The sequence below is a fragment of the Columba livia genome, chromosome 2, assembly GCF_036013475.1.
Source record: "Columba livia isolate bColLiv1 breed racing homer chromosome 2, bColLiv1.pat.W.v2, whole genome shotgun sequence".
NCBI lineage: Eukaryota > Metazoa > Chordata > Aves > Columbiformes > Columbidae > Columba > Columba livia.
The window spans coordinates 70300132-70318794 of record NC_088603.1 but is presented as its reverse complement, the minus strand read 5'-3'; the positions used below and the strand labels follow the sequence as shown (position 1 = coordinate 70318794).

At 41.2% G+C, this 18663-nt stretch overlaps 2 protein-coding genes across 7 annotated transcripts in view; one reads left to right on the top strand and one right to left on the bottom strand.

The window, feature by feature from the left end:
• Positions 1 to 4097: 4097 nt before the first annotated feature.
• On the bottom strand, positions 4098 to 11332 carry GCM2 (glial cells missing transcription factor 2). 2 transcript variants are annotated; one of them, XM_021301343.2, is made up of 5 exons: positions 11245 to 11332; positions 9454 to 9706; positions 8791 to 8903; positions 7141 to 7266; positions 4098 to 6946 (listed from the first exon to the last, which is right to left on the bottom strand). In XM_021301343.2, the coding sequence occupies exons 2-5, from the start codon at positions 9599 to 9601 to the stop codon at positions 6065 to 6067; spliced, it is 1269 nt and encodes a 422-aa protein (XP_021157018.2). In that variant the 5' UTR covers positions 9602 to 9706; positions 11245 to 11332; the 3' UTR covers positions 4098 to 6064. The 2 variants fall into 2 exon arrangements, with proteins under 2 accessions (XP_021157018.2, XP_005512606.2); XM_005512549.3 differs by having other exon boundaries at positions 5706 to 6946; positions 11032 to 11292.
• Positions 11333 to 13653: 2321 nt separating this feature from the next.
• SYCP2L (synaptonemal complex protein 2 like) overlaps positions 13654 to 18663 on the top strand; it is a 28854-nt gene continuing 23844 nt past the window's right edge. For 3 of the 5 annotated variants that reach the window (XR_010470268.1, XM_065052417.1, XM_065052419.1), the window contains exons 1-6: positions 13654 to 14919; positions 16180 to 16204; positions 17207 to 17292; positions 17423 to 17511; positions 17614 to 17648; positions 18394 to 18536. Coding sequence is in view for 3 of the 5 variants with exons in the window: in XM_065052417.1 (XP_064908489.1) it covers positions 14728 to 14919; positions 16180 to 16204; positions 17207 to 17292; positions 17423 to 17511; positions 17614 to 17648; positions 18394 to 18536 (570 nt within the window). In the remaining 2 variants the exon portion in view is untranslated. The remainder of the gene's footprint in view (positions 14920 to 16179; positions 16205 to 17206; positions 17293 to 17422; positions 17512 to 17613; positions 17649 to 18393; positions 18537 to 18663) is intronic. The other 2 variants (XR_010470267.1, XM_065052418.1) reach the window with 1 other exon arrangement.

Sequence of the window (18663 nt, the reverse complement as noted above, 5' to 3'; positions counted from 1 at the left end):
TTTTTGAGAGCAAGAGGCAAGAAAAGGAGATGATCTCAACATGGTAACTACCAGTGGCACCATGGAGGGAAAGGCTGCAAATTGATTTATAAATTCAGATTCAGATCTGCTTCACCAAGCTGGCAGCTCAGGCTTGCTGAGCAAAAATGGGAAGCTGTCTTAATTATACTTTTTTTTTGCTTTCCCCCATTCCTTGTTAACTGCTGTGGTAGCTTTATGATGGTTGAAGCACTGTTGATAGATTAATTGCTTCTACCTCAAGTCAACTGTGTGGAATGTGGGGCTATGGGAATCAGTTTTCTGGAATCCAAGGGATCCAACCACTCATGCAGAGTGTACTGAAATGAAAGTAAATGAAAACAACATTATATTTTCTGAAACAGAATATGCCCATTTCCTTTATTGAAATAAAACATCAGAGGTGCCTCCCAGGTAAAATGAAGTTCAAAGGTGAGACTTGAACGTGAGAAGGGAGCAGGTACCATCACCCGCACGGACAGAATTCAGGCAGAGATTCAATAGGAGCTGACCATACATAGCAAAGAATTTAACCATGTGTTCACCCGTAAGGGTGTGTTTGAACACTGTCACATGTATATATTGTGTGGAAGTACCTCTCTGCCATCAGTGGAAACAGTGCAGCAGTTGCCCTGTGATGTCCCCTCCCTACCCTCGTGTCCTTTCCATCTCTTCAGCTTAGCCTTGTCCCACAGCTGCCCTTCCTGTTCAGTGATGGGCTTCCTCCTCCTCTGGTGCTGTCATCTCATTTCCACAGATAACTTTCCATCAGCTTCCCATGCAGGGCCATGGGACTAATGTGAGTCTTCTTGGGATCTTCCTGGGCTCATGTGCCAGAGTGTTACGTGGCCTTTAAGTCAGGTTTGTGAAACTAAACCCTTCTCCAAAGAGATGAGACTCTGTAAGCTGCTTTAATGTTCTTGTCTGGGAAGGCCATAAAATAACATTCTTGGTTGCTTCTGCAGCATTTCCAGTCTAATTACAGTCATTTATAAGAGATCTGGCACAAGCAAGGGGTCTGATGTTTAAATAATTTCAGTATCAGTTTTGCAGAGGTGCAGCACTGAAGTCCGAATTCTGTCACTGGGACCTTGTGTCTGTCAATTTTTGGTCCCTTCTGTAATGCTTCCCAACAGTTCATGTGTGTGAAAACAGGCTGTAGACAGAACTTGCCAATGTTTAAAGCGAATTGCAACATGGTGTGGAGTTGCAGGACGAGCACTGCAGCCCCATCACTTAACACTTCATTTTGTCATAAAGACAGGAGAGAAGTGCTCGTACTATGAACCAGGAAACCAAAGGAAAAGCAACAGGCTGGAACAGAGAGGCCTGGGAGCTGCAGCAATGTTTGTGAGCCTTGTGAAAGGACCTCCAAAAACATCCTCATGCACCTGCTTCCCTGCTCGTTTTACACACCAACACAAGCAGACCCACTGCTAATTTTCTGTTGAAAGAGCCTGCTTTGGTTTTGGTCCTTAAAGGTGTCAATGCTTTGCTCAAATGCCAGCCTGAGTACCCGAAACCAGCTTCTCCCAAGCGCCATCATAAGTGCCAGTATGCATATTGAAGCTAATAGAGGTTGTGTTTAACTTGTTTTGGTTTCTGTTTGTTTGAATTAGTTTGTTCCAAACAAGTAATGTTTTTATGTGATACTTATTCACACCTGCATCATCCCACTGATCTGCGTGTTGCTTATGGACTCTTGTAAGCCTGTGAAGGTCTTGTGTTGAAATGCACTCTCTATTTTGCACAATCCCAGCTGTAGCACTGCATAAATGGTAACAAGTTCACTCTCCCTTTGCTTGTCAATGACAGGCAGATATTTACTTTATACTGTTAGAACATCTGAGGCAGTTAACCAGACATAGGAAACCACCAGATGCCAGTTTCATTACTTTTCAGGTAGAGGGATTTTAACCTGCCTGGACTAACTTTTCACTCTGTGTGTTGGGAGGAACTACTCCAACATTAAATGTCCGCGTTTTTCCCTTTTTATCTACATGCAACTGCTACTGATAAGGGTGGGAATGACACGAACTTTCTAAATGCATCTCCAGACCCACATTGTGCATCCTGCTAAATGGTGTCTCTCAAGAAACTTGACCTACTTTTTGTGAATGGAAGTAGCTCGATTGGATTAGATTGCTTCCCCCAAAAAACACAAAGAAAAACACCTAGAAATCCAGAAAACAAAACAAAAACTTAAAAACAAAAACAAACAAACAAATAAACCCAAAACCAAACAACAAAAAAACAAAACAAAACAGAAAACCCCCAGGGAAAAAACAACTGAACAAAAAACCCCAACAAAACAAAACACACACACAAACCAAAAACCCCCAAAACACAAAAAAACCCCACAAACAACCAAAAAAAAACCCAAAACCAAAACCAAACCAAAACCAGCCAGGCTTAGAAATCATATTCTGCTCTGTTGCATCATCCCTGTTCATAGAGTAGCTCTGGTTTCCACCCATAGAGCTTTGAGAAAAGCTTGTCTCTGTATTTAAAAATGGTAGTCTGTACCCCAAATGAGGAGACCAACTACTTCAAGCTCATTACACACAAAATAGCCAAGTTTCTGCATGCCTTGTTTGTAGCATTTAGTACATTTTGAAAAGCCCAGAGGTAACCCGCTTTTGGAAGAGGAGCAAGGGCTAAGTGAATTGCTCAGGCTCTTGCTGGAGATATTTGGCAGGACTGGGTAGGCACGTGTGGCTGTGGAGTGGGACCGTGTGCCAGGCTCTGTCCTCCCAGGAGGAGACAGGACCACAAAATGATGCCCACATGTTGGTGCACCCATCAGGTGTGTGACATGCAGCTGCGTTCGGTGGGTATGCCATTGAAAAATGTTGTCAAGCAGCCTTGTCTCTGGGAGGCAGCCATTCAGCACTTGGGCTTTTAAACTTTACCATTAAAAGGCTGCTTTTTTTGTATAAAGGGCAGCCTCAGCATGGGGACAGGTGGCACTTTACCTCAGTAGGGCCCTTGTAGTCCGTATTAAGCTGGAACCACAGGTGGCCAAGGTTTGAAAGCATCTCTTCCCCCCCCTCCCTCTGTGGCTTTGCCATAACAACTGGGATTTGTTAGATGAAGATGTCTGCCACAGCACAGGATGAGGAGTTCCTCTAATGTGCTCAAGGCAGGACCAGAAACTGCACTTGAATGGGGTAATTAATGGAAGGGAAGCAGTTTACTGAAGGGAGCATGTTTTTCTTCAGGATACGGTTTTGCTTGAGAAACACACCTTTAAAGTCAATTCTGCAGCTATATAAACCAACAAGGAGGCATTCAATTTCAGCTTTTTTTGTTAGAGAAGCTCGCATTGCCTTTAAATTTATATATTTTATAGAGAAAACTATGTACAGCACTAGACTTTATCCATCTGATCTTTTATCTGTAAAAGGTAATGTACAGCTGTCTTGTCCCAGTCACTTGTGCATGAAAGGGAGTGAAGAAAGACTGCAATAACCTAGAGTAGTTTATTTGTTCTAGTGCTACACATCATGCAGTAACGTAATCTCTGCTCTAGCTTTTTACCTTGCTTAAGCAGCTGTCATGTTTATTAGAAATAAGTCTGCACCCAAAAAGTAGCATCTTATAAAATTGGCTGCATTTTCTTAACTGATGTACAAAGTTACACTTAAATGGCGGCGTTTAAGAACATAGCATAATGATTTAAGCATACAGCTAAAATGACAAGTTTTATACCAGTAATATTAACAGCACAACCCCCCACAGTTTGTCTTACTGTTTTGATACATTTGAAGCTTGAGTTGTGGTTATCTAATTCCTCTAAAACCAGTATAAAATGGAGCAACTTATGGCTTTAAAATTTTCCTTGACTTTTGCACTTGATGTGAAACTTTCCAGATTTTTTAGTCTATTTGTCTGGCCTTATTTTCCTCCAATATATTTATTTTAAACTTTGAAAGCTGTAAATCTTAATTTTTATTCAACACACCACATGTCTCCATATAAGTTGGAATACAGATGAGAAATCTCACTTCTGTGAATAAGCATAGTGTTATATATTCCTAAACTCTACAACTTTGCATCAGTCTTTCTAGGCCATAACATTTTTTTTTTTTTAAGGTTACTATATGAGCTAATTATCAAACTAATGCTGCTCACCTGAATTGATCCTTGTTAGTAATTTAAAACACCTTCAGTAATTTAAAACACCTGGTAGAAGAATTGCCAGGAGAGTTTAATAAGAGGCAAGTGAGGTATGCAGCAAATACCTTAAAAGAAGGTAAGCTTGCTGAAAATTAATTCAGTTAGTCTTTTTGTAAATTCCAGCTTCACGTGGCTTGAATTTTTAAAATGCTGAACAATCCACTACTGAAACAGGATGCTACTAACTGAATTCCTGTGGGGCTCAGTTTCACATATCAGAGTGCACACATTGTTTTCATAAAAATACAAAAATAAAATAAACTACACCAGAAATAATAACTTTAAAAACTCAGGTATTTGTACACTGTGCTTTGCAAGTAAGATTTGTTTAGCAGTTTGATGATAGCATTACAAGGTTCTATATGTCGAAGCCAACCAGTTTACATGGTACCTTGTTTTTAACTGTAATTTCATGTTTACTGAAAGGATACAGTAGCATACTGTTACTCAAAGCATAGCAAAAATATACAAAAAACAGATTATCCAAAATATTTGAATGTCCAAAAAGGTATGAATACTTGATAACTTAATAATAAGAAATTCTGTCACTCTGACCAGGTGTGTATACACAGCTCTCTTGCTTAGCATGCACAGTTTGGCTACGGATTCCATTCCTCAGTACTAGGCAGCTTTCAAAATACCCAAGTTTTAAACCAGCAATACTGCTCCATTCCTTCTTCTTGGCCTACTGGAGAATTAGTTCAATTAACTGAGAATTTGGGGATGCAAGTCCTTACTTTTTTTTTTTTTGCTTAACTCAGGGTGTCTAGAAATCTTGTTTTCTGACCTCTCAGTTTGCTGGTTGCATCATTTCTGGAAGAACAGTGCTGTCATGGGGAATTATGACTGCAGAGCAAAAAATGGCTAGGAGAAGTCCCTTGGAGGAAGGAGAAGGATCTGATGGAGGTGCAGTTCAGAAAGGCAAGCCGGAAAGGTGTGCTCAACACTAACCTGTACTGCTAAGCAGCAAGGCTGCTGCATTTTTTGACAGGATGCAGGTTTCTGCAGCAATATCTGTGCAGTATTAGTCTGACCAGCTTGCCTGACCCCTTTAGACAAAAAGCAGTTTCACTGGTAATGATTTTCATGACCAAATATGCAACCCTGACACCCATGTGAGGCCAGGTGTTCTTGGTGGGGGTCACTTGAGACGTCTTGCCTCCAGGTCAAGTGTTGCAGGGTTCCTAGTGGTGGTGATGGGACTATGCCTGGCCTCCCTCTTTTGCAAAGAAAGGTTGGACAGTCTGTACTCCTGATGCAGGGGATCAAAAAGCAACATGAAGTTAGCACGCAGGTTTTTAGTTTCTCATTTCAGAGAAACTTAGCTGGTCTTTCTATTTGTTAAATGGATCATGGCAGGTGAATGGACCCTTGAGGTAAACTATTTTGCAAATGGACTTGCTTCAATTTCTTTTATTTCTTTCAGTTGACTATAAGCTATAGCCACCTTCCTTCATCTATTTTTTTTCCATTAACTGCTAAGCATTTTCTTTTATACAGATGGAGCGTTTTTTTTCCAAGTTAGAGGCTCCTGGCAGGAGTTGTGGCTACAAGCAATTTGTATCCCCCATCAGAGGAGGCTGCTGACTTTCAACGGTGCTGTCCCTCCATGTTGCTTTCGCACAGGCATGTTCGGGGCTCAATTCCTTGGGCCATTTTAGAGATTAAGTGGGGTTCATTTGAAATTTGTGTGAAATATGCCTCACTCAGCACAGCTCCAGAATGGCATTTTTGGGAGATAAGTTGTCATGATATACTTCTTCCTCACCTCTCCTTAAATCACAAACCACTGGACTTAGTGTGCACGTGGTCAGCACAAGAATGTATTTTCCCATGTGTGTGTATTTACCATTTAGGCAATATTTAGTCAATATTCAGCACTCTCAAATCTTAAAATCTGGCCTTCGTGCTCATCATAGCTGTTCCCCAGTGGTTGCCCATACCGATAGGTCTCCACACTCTCAGTTGGTTCTGACTTTGTGGGAACTGGGTCATGCTGGTAGAGCAACGCCGACTTTATCATCCCAAAGTCCTCCTGGATCTTCATCCCTGAATAGATAGTGCCTGAGACATTTTCTGCCATGTGGGTATAGCTCTGAAGGTTTTTCATATCGCAGAGGTCGTCACTGTATTTCAGTGTGGACGGCTTGTAGGCCTGGTAGGATACCTTGGTGGTAGTTGTGATGACAGTTTGCAATGGTGGGGCTATGGGAGAGGGGCTGAGACTGTACCTGCAGGAGTAGTCTGCACCATAGTAAGGGTGGTTAGTGCTTATTGTCATCTGTCCATAGTCACTCCAGTCCCCGCCGCCAGTTTTCCCCCAAGCTGTTTTCAGTCCGTAATGTCTGCCAGGGTTATCAAAGCTCTTATCATGGGTGGTCGCAGTGTTGTAGTGAGATCCACTCAAACTGAGGGGATCGGCATCCATAGCAGGACCTGTCACATCTTTGTAAAATGCTGGGTAAGGGCTGGAGCTCATAAAGGTGGGAACTCCAAACTCATAGCTGCATGGCCTGGGCATGTAGATCCTTGGATTGGGGCACTTTGGGTATGGCAATAGCTGGTCCTCTTGGAAAGTGGCTGAGTCATAAGATGCTTTGTAGAGGTCAGCATTTTGCAGTGAAGAATTAGACTGGGCTGGAATTGAAAAATTGGTGTCTGTGATGATACCAACCCTTTCTGGACCATCCATGCAGAGCAGATTCTGTAGGTTACTGGTGTAACCACCGCTGTCATGGTATCTTCCTACCTGACAAGGACAAGAAGATCTTTCAGATTTCAAAATTAAAACTGCCTGCACACACACATCTCAGCACTTGAGATGTTGTTTATTTCAGTCCCAGATGAACAGATGTAGCGTAATGTAAAGCTTGTCTTTGCCCTGGGATCCCTAGTATGTGCTTATAGCACCTTTTTAATTGACTAAACAAAATTTTGACTTACCTCTGAGTTTAAAGGTCTCTTTTTCTGGGAATGGTGAGAAAAAGACATTTGTTTCTTAATTGCACTTCGTCTTGCCTCTGCCTCCAATTTGCTCTCTGGCCTGGGGTGGTCATGGACTCCTTTAGCCTAAATTAGGTTTAGGAGAGAATTAGATGTGAACTAGAATGGGGTAAGAGAAGAGAAAATGCAATAAGGAGAATGAGAGGTTGCAATGGCATGGTCTGTGGTTTGTCACATGAGAATGGGGAGGAGAAACTGAACAACAAGGAGGGGTTAAATATAAAATAAATAAATTAATCATGATTTGCATGTAGATAGAAAGAAAAAGTGAGGGAGAAGTCAGTGAGGACTACAGAGCTGATGAAGGAGCAAAGGTGCTGCCTATGTTTGTGACATTCAGGAATAGCTGATTAGAACCAAGGGAAAAGAAAGATTATAAAGTTAGTTTGTTTGGTTTTCTGCAGTCCAGGATCTCAGTTCTGCTTTATAACAGCCACCACTAAAGCTCTTTAAAGCCTATTTATACTGTTTAATGCCATCAGATGACAAATATTCTGTACTCTAAAAACGGTAAACACCTTGAGTAGGACCAAAAAGTAAACCCTGGAAAGCCATCCAGAAATGCTCTGCTATTGAAACATCTCTGGATACATAGATATACGTATCCAAAGCTATGCTGATTTATGATGGAACAATATATTCTGTATGTCCTTACCCGTAATATTCCCCTAAATGAACCTGCATATAGTCCCTAACATGAAGTAGGAAACTTAAAATTGCTTTTAAAACACTGTCCTTTCTCAAATAGAAATTCACTTCTAAGGGAGGATATATCATCTATTTTCATGGTAAAAATCTTCAGTTTTTGCATGTGTGTAACAGAGTATCTGAATAGTAATAATAATAATAATACTACAGGTGAGAATTTGGGTGTATGGCCAGTTTGCTTCCATTTACTGACTAGAGAACAGACTTCACTGCAGTGTGGGTCAGGCAAAAAACCCAAAATCATCCAGGAGAGAATGTTATCTCATAGAACAGCAGCTTTTTGTGAAATTTTTGTCCTAATGTTGCTGAAAAAGAACAAATCAATATGAAATGTCAAAATATATCTTTCTATATTTTCTTTTTTTTCTGGCAAGCTTTTAAAATCCTCTTAAAATTCAAAGGTTATTTTCCCATGAAGTAGAATTTTCACTTTGCAACTTGGGCAATTTAAGTAAGGCTTTTCTTTCTTCATTTATTTACTTTAAGAGAAAATAAATATTAGGTCCTTAGTTGAAATTCAGTTGTCAGATGCACCAGGGTGCAGGACAACCTTTTAATTCATATCTGTGTACTGTAAACACGAGAATTTTAGACATCTATAATTATGTTATGGTTAAATTTTACATATAGCTAACTCTCAAGTGCTGTTTTTAAAGAGACAGCTAAGTGTTATTGTTTTATTTGTTCTTGCCACGTCTGTACTACAGAGGAATTCGGACGTGGACCAGGAGTCCCACTGTGCTCACCATGCTCAGTGTTATGTACAAAGAGAAGAAAAAATTGGGAGAGAGAAAGAAATCTCTCTCTATATAAAGATGTCATTTATATAGAGAGATATACTGTTTATATATGTGTGTGTGGATGTGTATGTGTGCTTTTTACCTGGAAAAATATTGCTTTGCCGTCAAGCCTCCAGAAGTTAGTGACTGGGTAGCCACTGTGTCCTCGGCAAGGAATCAGCTCAAGGGCTGAGTTACAGTTTGGGCAGGCTTTCTCTGTGAACAGAGATAAAGAAACTACTGAAGACACCTGTTAAAGGCGAGGATGTCATCTGAGTGTAAACACCACTCAAGAGCAGCCTTCACTGAAATTCAGATTAAAATATGATATTCAAGGAAATGCAACATAGACTACCAAGCATAACTGAGTGGTTTGGACTAGCACTGTGTACTTGATATAAATGCAAGTGAGTGAAAGGACTGTAGATCCATTTCCCCCAAAGTTATTGAAGATATTGATGAAATTCAGAACTAAATACAGGGTATCTCAAAAAGATGGACCCAATTCGAAATCACTGTATCTCTGCAACCAAAAACTGCTCATGAATATAGTAGGCAGAGGGATCATAGAGCATTTCTAAAAAGGTCACTAAAACTTGAAAACTGATTAAACCGTATGTAAATTTTTGTATGACTGTAACATGTTGGATCCATCTCTGAAATATCCTGTATATTCATCACACTCATTGCCATGGGCAATCCCAGTTTAGGAACTGAGCCCAGATGAAAGAAAAATGGGCCCCCCTTGGGTATCGCTGCCTCTCACTTTGCTGCTTCTGCCGAGCCTTGTCGCATATGGCCGGGCGAAGCTGCAGCTGGGCTCCGCCGGGCAGGGAGCAGCTCCTGGCGCACACCACCACCCCCAGGCAGGACTTCTTCAGGATCTGGCAGTTGTGGTTGTTGGTGTTGCGCATGGCCCAGCCACTGAGGTGTCTCTGCGCGTTCTTCTCGTCGCTGGAGTAGATGAACCGCACGTAGCCATCGGGCCATTCCTGGAAGGTGTCGAAGTGCTCGGGCTCCTGTGGCGGGGCAAGCGGGGTTGGGAGAGTGAAGCAGTGAGGAAGAGAGCAAGAGAATATTAGCAGGGAATCACAGCTTGGTGGTTTTGGCCTGTTACAAAATACATAATTCGAGAAAAAGGGCTTTTTGTATGGCTACCCAAACAGCAGAAAAAAATACTGAAAGAAAAACTTATTCAGAAATGCTGTATAAAAGGGGAAAGTCAGTCCAAGTTTCCATGTCTCAAAAGAAAGTTGGGATCCTTTCAATCTTAATCTATAATAACATGGTCTGTTGTCACAGATGCCTCTTTGCGTTGGGGTTACCCAGCTGTAAGATACCAGCCTCATTGCCAGAATTTACTGAATTTATTTACTTATAGAATAAACTTACTACCACCCATGCACCCAGACACATCAGAAGCTACCCTGCTCATGCATGCTATTAAGTTCTTCTTGTTCTGGGACTGTGCACCTGCAGGCTGGAAACTAGAAGTTTTGGCTAAAGAATAGTTTCTTAAAATGCATCTAGTGTGAATTGAATTAGGCTTCTGCCAAAAAATAGAAATTTTAAAAATTGCCATTGCAAATACACTTCCATTATATGCACAGTGGTTCAGAGAAAGACCATTTCAATTTGAGGTTTCACTGGCTTTCTGGAGATCCTTACTGAAATATAGTTACCAGAACAATAAAAGAAGGGCTAAGATTTTAAACTCTAAATATTTACAGTACAAGTAAAGAGTTCCTGCAACACTCATTTAGCACACAGAGATATATATATACCACATGTGAGCAATATTAGTGAATGCGGGTAAACTACCACCATTTACAGCATTAACACACTCTGTAATTGCATGGACCCTGTAAAATTAAACAATCTCTAAGATGAAAAAAGTTGTAAATTAACAATGTATTTGAAGCTCACAACTAGAAAAAAAGTGGAATTCTCATTAACAACAAAATGTCACATCAACAAACCACTTAAATATTTAGATAGCTTGATTTATAGTAGCAGAAAATAGTAAATCTAAGTGTCTTTTCAACATTTCTTTAAATTAAGAATGAGAGAGAGGGAAACTGGCCAAACAGTAGAGCTGTAGACTGTTTTAGGAGTTCATGTACAGCTAACCAAAGCTCTGTATCAAATCCATATTTTTATTACACGTAATGTGAGGACTACCGCAGCCCATCAAGAGCCATACGATTATATTTGAAAAGGTGTGGAAGCAAACCAGCCATAGAAAGAAGCTCAGGGGGCAGGTTTTTTATCCCCTAGCACCCCATCCTCCTGACCCCGCATTACAGCCAGCTGCAGAGGTTCCACCGCGCCCCCCACCCGGTACCTGCGGCAGTTTGGGGTCGTTGATGTCCCAGGTGAGCTTCATGCCGGGGAGCGGCAGCGGGCGGCGACTCCCGCTTTTTTATGCAGTCGGGGCGGCCCCGGGGAGAGGGTTCCCAGCCGGCCCGACAGGCGGGGCAGCCGCCACACCCCCCTCCCCGGCGGGCAGGGTCTGCTCTCTCCCTTCTGCCCTCCAAGCGGGCTCCGCTGCCCTTACCTGGAGGTGGGAGGGAGCCCAGAGGGTCTTGCTCGAATCTTCCCCTTACACGAGGGGACTGTGACCTCTACAAATTCGAATAGAGTCTGGAAGGCTGATCTGGCAGTACCCGGTCTCCGCCGCTCGCTCATGCGGGTGGAGAACTGGAGGGGAGCCCGTCCCCATGACCCTAACATATGGGGCTAAGCGCGGTTCGGAGCTGCCTTCAGGTTGAGAAGCCCCTGGGTGGAGTCGAAGGGACTTTACAAATAAACTGGTCCTTACATTCAGATGTAAATTAATTAAGTGTAGTTAACTGTGTCGTCCCCGTACGCTCTGCTAAATAACACAAGGTTTTAAACACAAAACTAGAGTCAGTGTGATATTATTGATCAGCATGTACCAACTTACTGGAGAATTACAGGTAACTTTTTTGTTATCTCTTTCTTTTGAAAAGAAATAGCTGGATGGGACACTCCCCCCCGCCTTAAAAAGAAAAAAAAAAAAAAAAAAAAAAAAAAAAGGTTAGTTTTTAGGTCTCAGAAAGAAAAATGAAGCACACATCACATTATGGAGACCAAATTCTTGAATGTTCAGGTCCCCTATAACCCTTTAAATAATACCAGCTGTTCTAAAGGATTTTTATTTTGTATTTGCTTCTAGTCTCCTGTAGAAATTTACTGAATTTTCCTCTCAGCAAAAGGACAGCTTGCTCGCTATCCTTAGCTTTACAAAATAAAATCCAGCCTGTAGTAGAAGAACCCCAACGGAAAACAGCCCCCCTTGGGCTGCTGGGCTCCTCTTTTGCACCCGCCTGCTCGGACGGGGTGTGAAACGGAATCACCTGTGTGCAGACGGACCCTTCCCAGCCGCCGCCTGCCGCACAGGTGCGGCTTTTTAGTGCGGGTGCGAAAATCGGCGTTTTGTTGTTTTTTCTTCTAGCAGAGCTGGGTACAGTGTTAGGTTTGCTGAGGAGGGCGCTGGAAGTTGTGGGAAATGCTGGTGAGTGTCTCCCCTTCACTCTAAACACGTGCGTATCCAGTAGTGGTTGCGTGAGGGTCGTGGGGAGCGGGTGAAGTAGCCTTAGCATCTTCCCCTCCCTTGCTGCCTGGTCGCCACGGAGCTGGAGTTCCCCCCTCCCTCGCCGCTCCCGCGCCGTGGCCCAGGTAAGCGCTGCTCTCTGCGGCTGGGAACCGGCAGCCGGGCCGGGGGATGGATGGAGGGGAGGACGGGTGGACATACACACAGTGTGGTTCTCCCCCTTCCCCGGGCTCTGCTGCAGCTTCTTGTGGTCGCGGCTTTAGTAAACCTCACGTTTGGAAGTGTGCGTGGATTCTTAAACTTTCCGTAGGAAATAAATAAAGAGAAACAGCCTTTTGGGAAAGATAGGGTGAGTAAATGGTCTTTAGATTTGGGGCAAAAAAACCCGCGTGTTTTGTTTTTCCTTCTCCTTTCTCCTGTATTTTTCTTTCTTTCTTTCTTTGTTTTTTTTTTTTTTTAAAGGAAGAAAAAAGTGAAGAATGGAATAGAGAGGTGAATGGGAACATGACAGCCAGAGCAGAAGACTATGTAAATATATTTTAAATGTGTCCTTAGCTTTATTTTACAGATAGTTATATATGTATTTAAAGGTACATTTTTAAGTGGATAAAGGATGATATAGAGTTTTTAGTAATTTAATGTAATGTGGGAAGTGCAGCAGGCTCCTTAATCTTTTCCTTAGTAAGCAGGAAGAAATAATTGTGACAGCTGTGGGACATAGTAAGAATAGCAGACCGAGTGTACTAAAGGGAGTTGCTTATTTCCTTACTTGGTATCTTTTAAGATTACTCAGTTTTAAAGGTTCTGTCTCTTTTGGAGAATAACACTGATGTTTCACCTTCAGATGTAATAGTAAAATGAAAGCAGAGAAACAGAGTGAAAACAAACAAAAAGCTTATAGCTTTTAAAATAGCATTGCAAATATTTTCTTATTATTAGTGCTACAGCAATTCCAATGCTCACTTATTTTACTCATTAATTGTTTGTTTCCCCTCCCTCTACAGCTTGAATCCCTGCTCACTGATGCTTTTAAGGGTAAGGGATTTCAGAAAATAAGTGAACTGCTTCAAGAGAGAGAAATACAGCCTCCCCAGAAATACAGTGAATCTCTCTTCAGCCATCTGGACAAAGCACTGAGAAAGGTGAGTACCATAAATAATCTTAACCATCTTAATGCCTAGCTTTGTGAGTATCAGACTATTGAAGCACAGTGCTCTGTGTTCCTGTAGGAGCTGGACAAGAATGAATTCCAGAATGTTTCGCTGCTGCTGAAATGTATTCAGCTCTACTTTAAAAGTGATCTTCAAGAAGAGACAAGCTTATTTGTTGAGCAAGGACTGGTAGAAAAGATGAGTATAATACTTCATACAAGTTACTAATGTAATTTAAGGTTGCTTGCATCAGGAAAAGAATTCTGAGGAAGTGAGAACTAGAGAATGGCTTGTTGGCCATGCAGAAATGAAATATTTTTTTTAACATATTGGATGAGCTGAGTGGGGGGAAAAAAAAAGGTTTACTTTCATTGCATTACTTTCAGTACAGCAGTTACCATCATAGCTTCACTTATTAGCATGGGTTTAGGGTTTTTTTAAGCTGAAAGTGGAAGGAGAGAAAGGGTTTTGACAAGTTCCATTTGTGAAATGATACGAAGTTTGTAAATGCATTATAAGTGCTCCAGCAAAATACAATTTTAGTAATAGAACTGATGAGCTGTTTGTCAGTTCATAATTTTTAAAACCAACATACTGTTTATGAAGGTCCTTTTTCAGATATATGGTAAACCAGATGAGTTTAAGCTGTAATTGTATTTTATCTTCTGGCACAATGTCAGAATACTGATTTCAGCTGGTAATCTTTATAGTAGCAGAAGTGCTCCTGTGCTGAAGATGAGTAATGCTTGGATCTAGCAGAGCTAGGAGGAAACAATTAATGTTTTTTCTCTGTTAGCAGAGTTGTACCAAGGAGTCCTCAGTCTGAGGTGTTGTAATCCTGCCTTGTAGTTGTGCTTTTCAGGGATATAATTGCTAAAAGTTCCTGTATGGAGAGATTATTAATGAAGTTTCACCAGTTTCAGCTTTATACTTCCAGTGAAACGTAGAATTTCAGTTAGTCATAGGTGTATAATGCTGTGAAATATGTTTAATAACATGAAGTGTTTAAATAATTACTTTGAAAAAGCTTGATGAATTTTTAAAATATATTGATGTCCTCTAGAAACTTCCACAGGAGTTATGATGCCACTAGCACTGGGTATTGTGTCAAGGAGGTCCTGAGCACCAGGAGTAGGTGCTTTGAGATGAGAAAGGAGGATGTAAGGAGGCCTGGGATAAGTCCTATTGAATGGGTATGAGGGTGGAACTCTTCATGTCCTCCTAGCAAAGTCTGAAATCCTTAAAGCAATGTAACTTTTGACGTAATACATGAATCTGAAGTTCAAGGACAGCTCCCCCACCCCCATGGTTTATGTACATAACGTTTTCTGGTGATATACCTAGTTTAAGAACTATTAACTCTTCTTCCCAGATTTTAACTGATTCTTTTAACTTTTACCTAGTATCTTGGTTTGAAAGAGCAAGAACATTTGTGACCGTCATTGACCCAGAAAATAATAAATCTTTGATGTCACTTCTTGAAGACTTCTTTGACTCTGCATTGGTATGTATGTACATTAAAAGGGCAGAAAGGTTGCCTTTATTGGATAAGAAAGCCACTATTAACAAACAGTTTTCTGTTAAAAAAATTAATAGTTACACAGACCTTGTGCTCTAGAACTGAGCCTGGGCTGCAGCTCAGGTGGTGGGGATGGGCAGTGCCCAGGAGCCTTCTCTGGGCTGGCATTAGGCTGAGATTGGATGCACCTGGGAGAAGCTGCCATGGGGCTGCAGTGTTTTCTAACATGAAGCAGAGTGTTTGTTTTTGTAGGAAAATGTACAAGGAGTTCTGATGCATTTTGTAAACAAAAGCTTTTGTGCTGAAACCCTTGTTGAAAAACAGAAGTTACTGCCACCACTGAGTTGCACCTGATGTGCAGATGGTTTTGCCAAGGTGGTCCTGGGAATTTGTTCATGTGATGTTTGAAACAGCTGTTTTAAGGAATAATCTGAGCTGCTCACAATTTGAATTTAGATTTTGATTTTAAATATTCATAACTTTAAAGGTATTGGAAGCCTAGCAATGTAAATTTTCAGTAGGAAAAATGCTTTTAGCTGTTTTCCCCAAGCTGAAACTTTGTGTATCAGAACTTATTATTTTTAAAGATACTTGATTAAAGATATGTGAGCAAAATCAAATTTTCTTCTTGCCCTACTAACCGCATTGAAATGATATGAAATTATCTATGGAGTGTTTATTTGTCAAGATTTTATTTCTTTGTCTTCCTGGCCCATTTCTTCCTTCCTCCCACTGTGGAGGATTGAAGTGTTGTTTTATTTGAGTGTTTTTTGTTTTGTGGTTTGTTGTTTGTTTTTTTTTTTTTAATGTATTTCTTAAACACTCTCCAGATACCGTGTGTTACGATATCTAGTACTGCAGCATGTAAACATAAAATGTATTTTTGCATAGGCCCATATATGTAATGAAAGTAACAAAGCAATGCCACAATGTGGGTTTTCCTGGGAACCTGAGGGCACTGCACTCTTGAACACTGCTGAAATCCCCAGGGGGAGTGGGTGCTTCTCTCCCTTTACTCTTTCTGCATAATGCCAACCTGTGTGATTGGGGTGACCATACATGACATACTTGTATCAGGTGGCACTGCTTTTTCTGATGTGGGTACAATGATTTTTTTTTTTTTTTAAATGCTATTTTAGCCCCTGAAAGGTGTGACGGTGGGAGCATAAACACCTCAGTATTTTGACTACTGCTGTTCTTGGGTTGTGATGTGTTAACGAAGGCTTCCTTTACTTTTTCCATCAGGTGATTTGCAAGTGCAGCAATGAAGGTCAGTATTTTTTTTTTTTCTTCTATTCCTCAGTCTCCTGAATCTTAGTTTCAGGAGCACATTTCTTCTGCTTGAACAGAAATGCTTTCTCTTCTCCCCTTCATTCCCTGCCTTCTCTTCTCTTTGATGTTTTCTTTAAATCTTCCTGCTAATTTCTGTTCAGTTAATGATCACTAACACTTCAGAGCACAGACCCTTTTACTCTTTCTCTTTGCTTGCTAGTTTTGAGTACGCTGAACAAAGATGATAATCTAGCTGTGATATCTTGTTTAAATGGTCAGCATCAAGTATTTCACTTGGTTGGAGTACGTGGTGCTTCTGAAAGGAGCATGAAGCCAGACAGTCTGCTCTTGCCCATCTATTCCTAGCAGTTTCAGATGTGATTCCCTTGCTGAAGGCAACCACCTCTGCAGAGCAGCATACTAACTTCTTCAGCCCTTCTGACTAGGCAGAGGGATGTTTGTCCATCTTCTGTTTCAGTGGCAAGATTTTGACTGTGGCTGCAGCAGTGTTTCCATTAGGGCAGGGGAGCAGGTGCTTGAAAGGAACAAATATCTGTGTGGTCAGACATCCAGGCTCACAAGTCATGTAAAAAAGGATTACACTGTGGGCTGGGTGACTGGAGCTTGTTTGTCCTTGTAGCTTATTCTAGCGAGAGCAGAGTGAGCACAAGCAATTTCAGGTTAATATGCCAGTGGTTTGCACTGTCAAAAGCTGTATATTACAGATTTATGTGTTGCGGTTAGCACCTACCTTCTCCTTTCTGTTCCTATTGAAATAGCTAGTCAGGTCAGCAGTTAAAATAATTGAAGCCTTTTTTTTACAGAGGAGTTACCAGTTCCCTTTGTTGGGAAGGGGATGGTTGGAAGCTGTGTTTTAAAATGAATCCCCAGCTGGGATATTTTTACTCTTTCAACACCACAAATTGGAGTTGCTTCACCTGTCTTTTACACAGAGACCAGCTCATTACCAGGTGTAACCTCTCAAACAATTTTTTTCTAGGGAAGAAAGAACTGGTGAATTTATTTTTACCTGAACTAGGGAATCTAGTGACAGAAGCAGGTATTTGCTGCGCTCTGCGGCAGGAGGTAAGACTCCTACTAGGAGAAGAAAGTACAGATGTTTGCGCACACAAGTGTGTGTAATTAGATTAAAGATGTGAAAAACATTACTAAATCCTTTCCCTTCTTGTTCTGCCCCATCTGTGTGGGGAGAAAGGCTTTGAGGACTCTCAACTCTATACTTGACAGTGTCTCACGGGAGGAGAGAAAGAAATTCCCTCTGTCTGAAGAGATGTGCTCACTCACGTAAGTGATTTTCCCCTCCAACTCCCATAGCTAAACACCACCTTCCCTGCAAAGAGAGTTTAATTTATTTCTACTGTAATTCATTGCATTATGTTCTTTCAGGCAAGACCTTGCAAAAACTATACTGGAGGTTGGTGGTAAGAAGTATTTAGTGGTTATTCTTATGAAGCTGGGGTTCTCTGGCATTGCTTCCTCTGCTTATTTTAGATGAATCTAAATTATTTCCATGTCAGGAGTTTATTTCTGGGGGAGGAAAATCAGATGGTACTTCAAGAAAATATTAATCAAAAATTGCTAGATGCAATAATGCATCAATTCTTTCTTGTTAGTATTCATAATTTGTATTAACTAATAAGAAAACTAAACTGATGTGTATAGTAAAGGTAATTAGATCAGCTTTATGTACGTGTTTACAAAGTACACTAGCTGTTAGTCTTTAAAAAAATAAATGTTAACTACTTTGCCACGATGTGGACAAACTTTGGTTGTGAGATTTATAGCTTTTTGAGCAAAATCTTTTTCGTTTTCTCCTAGCAATAACACTTTCTAGGGCATTGCCATGGTGCGTGAAGGATAACTTAATCCTAGCGAGCTGGCGATAAGGCTTTGCTCTCATCCCCTCCCTTGTCCCCAGGAACATCTTCTGACACATGCACGTGTACCATGGTTAAGAGTGCTCCCCACCTAGACCTCACTGTGCCGGGGGTAGCGGAGGGTGGCTGGAGCTAACACTTGGCCATTACCTTCTGCTGTTGACCCAGGTGAAGCTGGGACTACCTGATGAATATGGCTCTGTAGTGTATTTGTGCAAGAGTAGCAGGGCTATAACACTCCGTTATGCTGGGGGTGGATATTTATCCTGTGCTTATGTTTACCACATAGATTATGACCTTCAGGTTGCCCTTTCAGAAGCACTTTGTAGGTTAATGACAAAAAAATGGAGGGATGACCTTGTTCACCACTGGTTTGAAGATAACTATCTTGCTGAAGCTTTCAAAGAGATCAAGGATAGAGAATTTGAGACGGTGAGGGTCCTTATTTTGAAAACAACATACTTGACAAGTCTGTATAGGGGCAAGTTTTGGTTGAATTCAGTCAGAATGTCCTTGTAAGAAGTTCCTACTCCTTACAAAAAAATCAGTTTCTACTGAT

What these genes read in the sequence shown, in the direction of transcription:
- GCM2 (XM_005512549.3), bottom strand. Translation starts at nt 11,073, where the DNA reads ATGAAGCTCACCTGGGACATCAACGACCCCAAACTGCCGCAG. An exon ending in ACGACCCCAAACTGCCGCAG is followed by an intron (nt 9,707 to 11,031) that starts GTACCGGGTGGG and finishes GCCCCGCCACAG; the next exon opens with GAGCCCGAGCACTTCGACAC. An exon ending in GCAAAGCAATATTTTTCCAG is followed by an intron (nt 7,267 to 8,790) that starts GTAAAAAGCACA and finishes AACCTAATTTAG; the next exon opens with GCTAAAGGAGTCCATGACCA.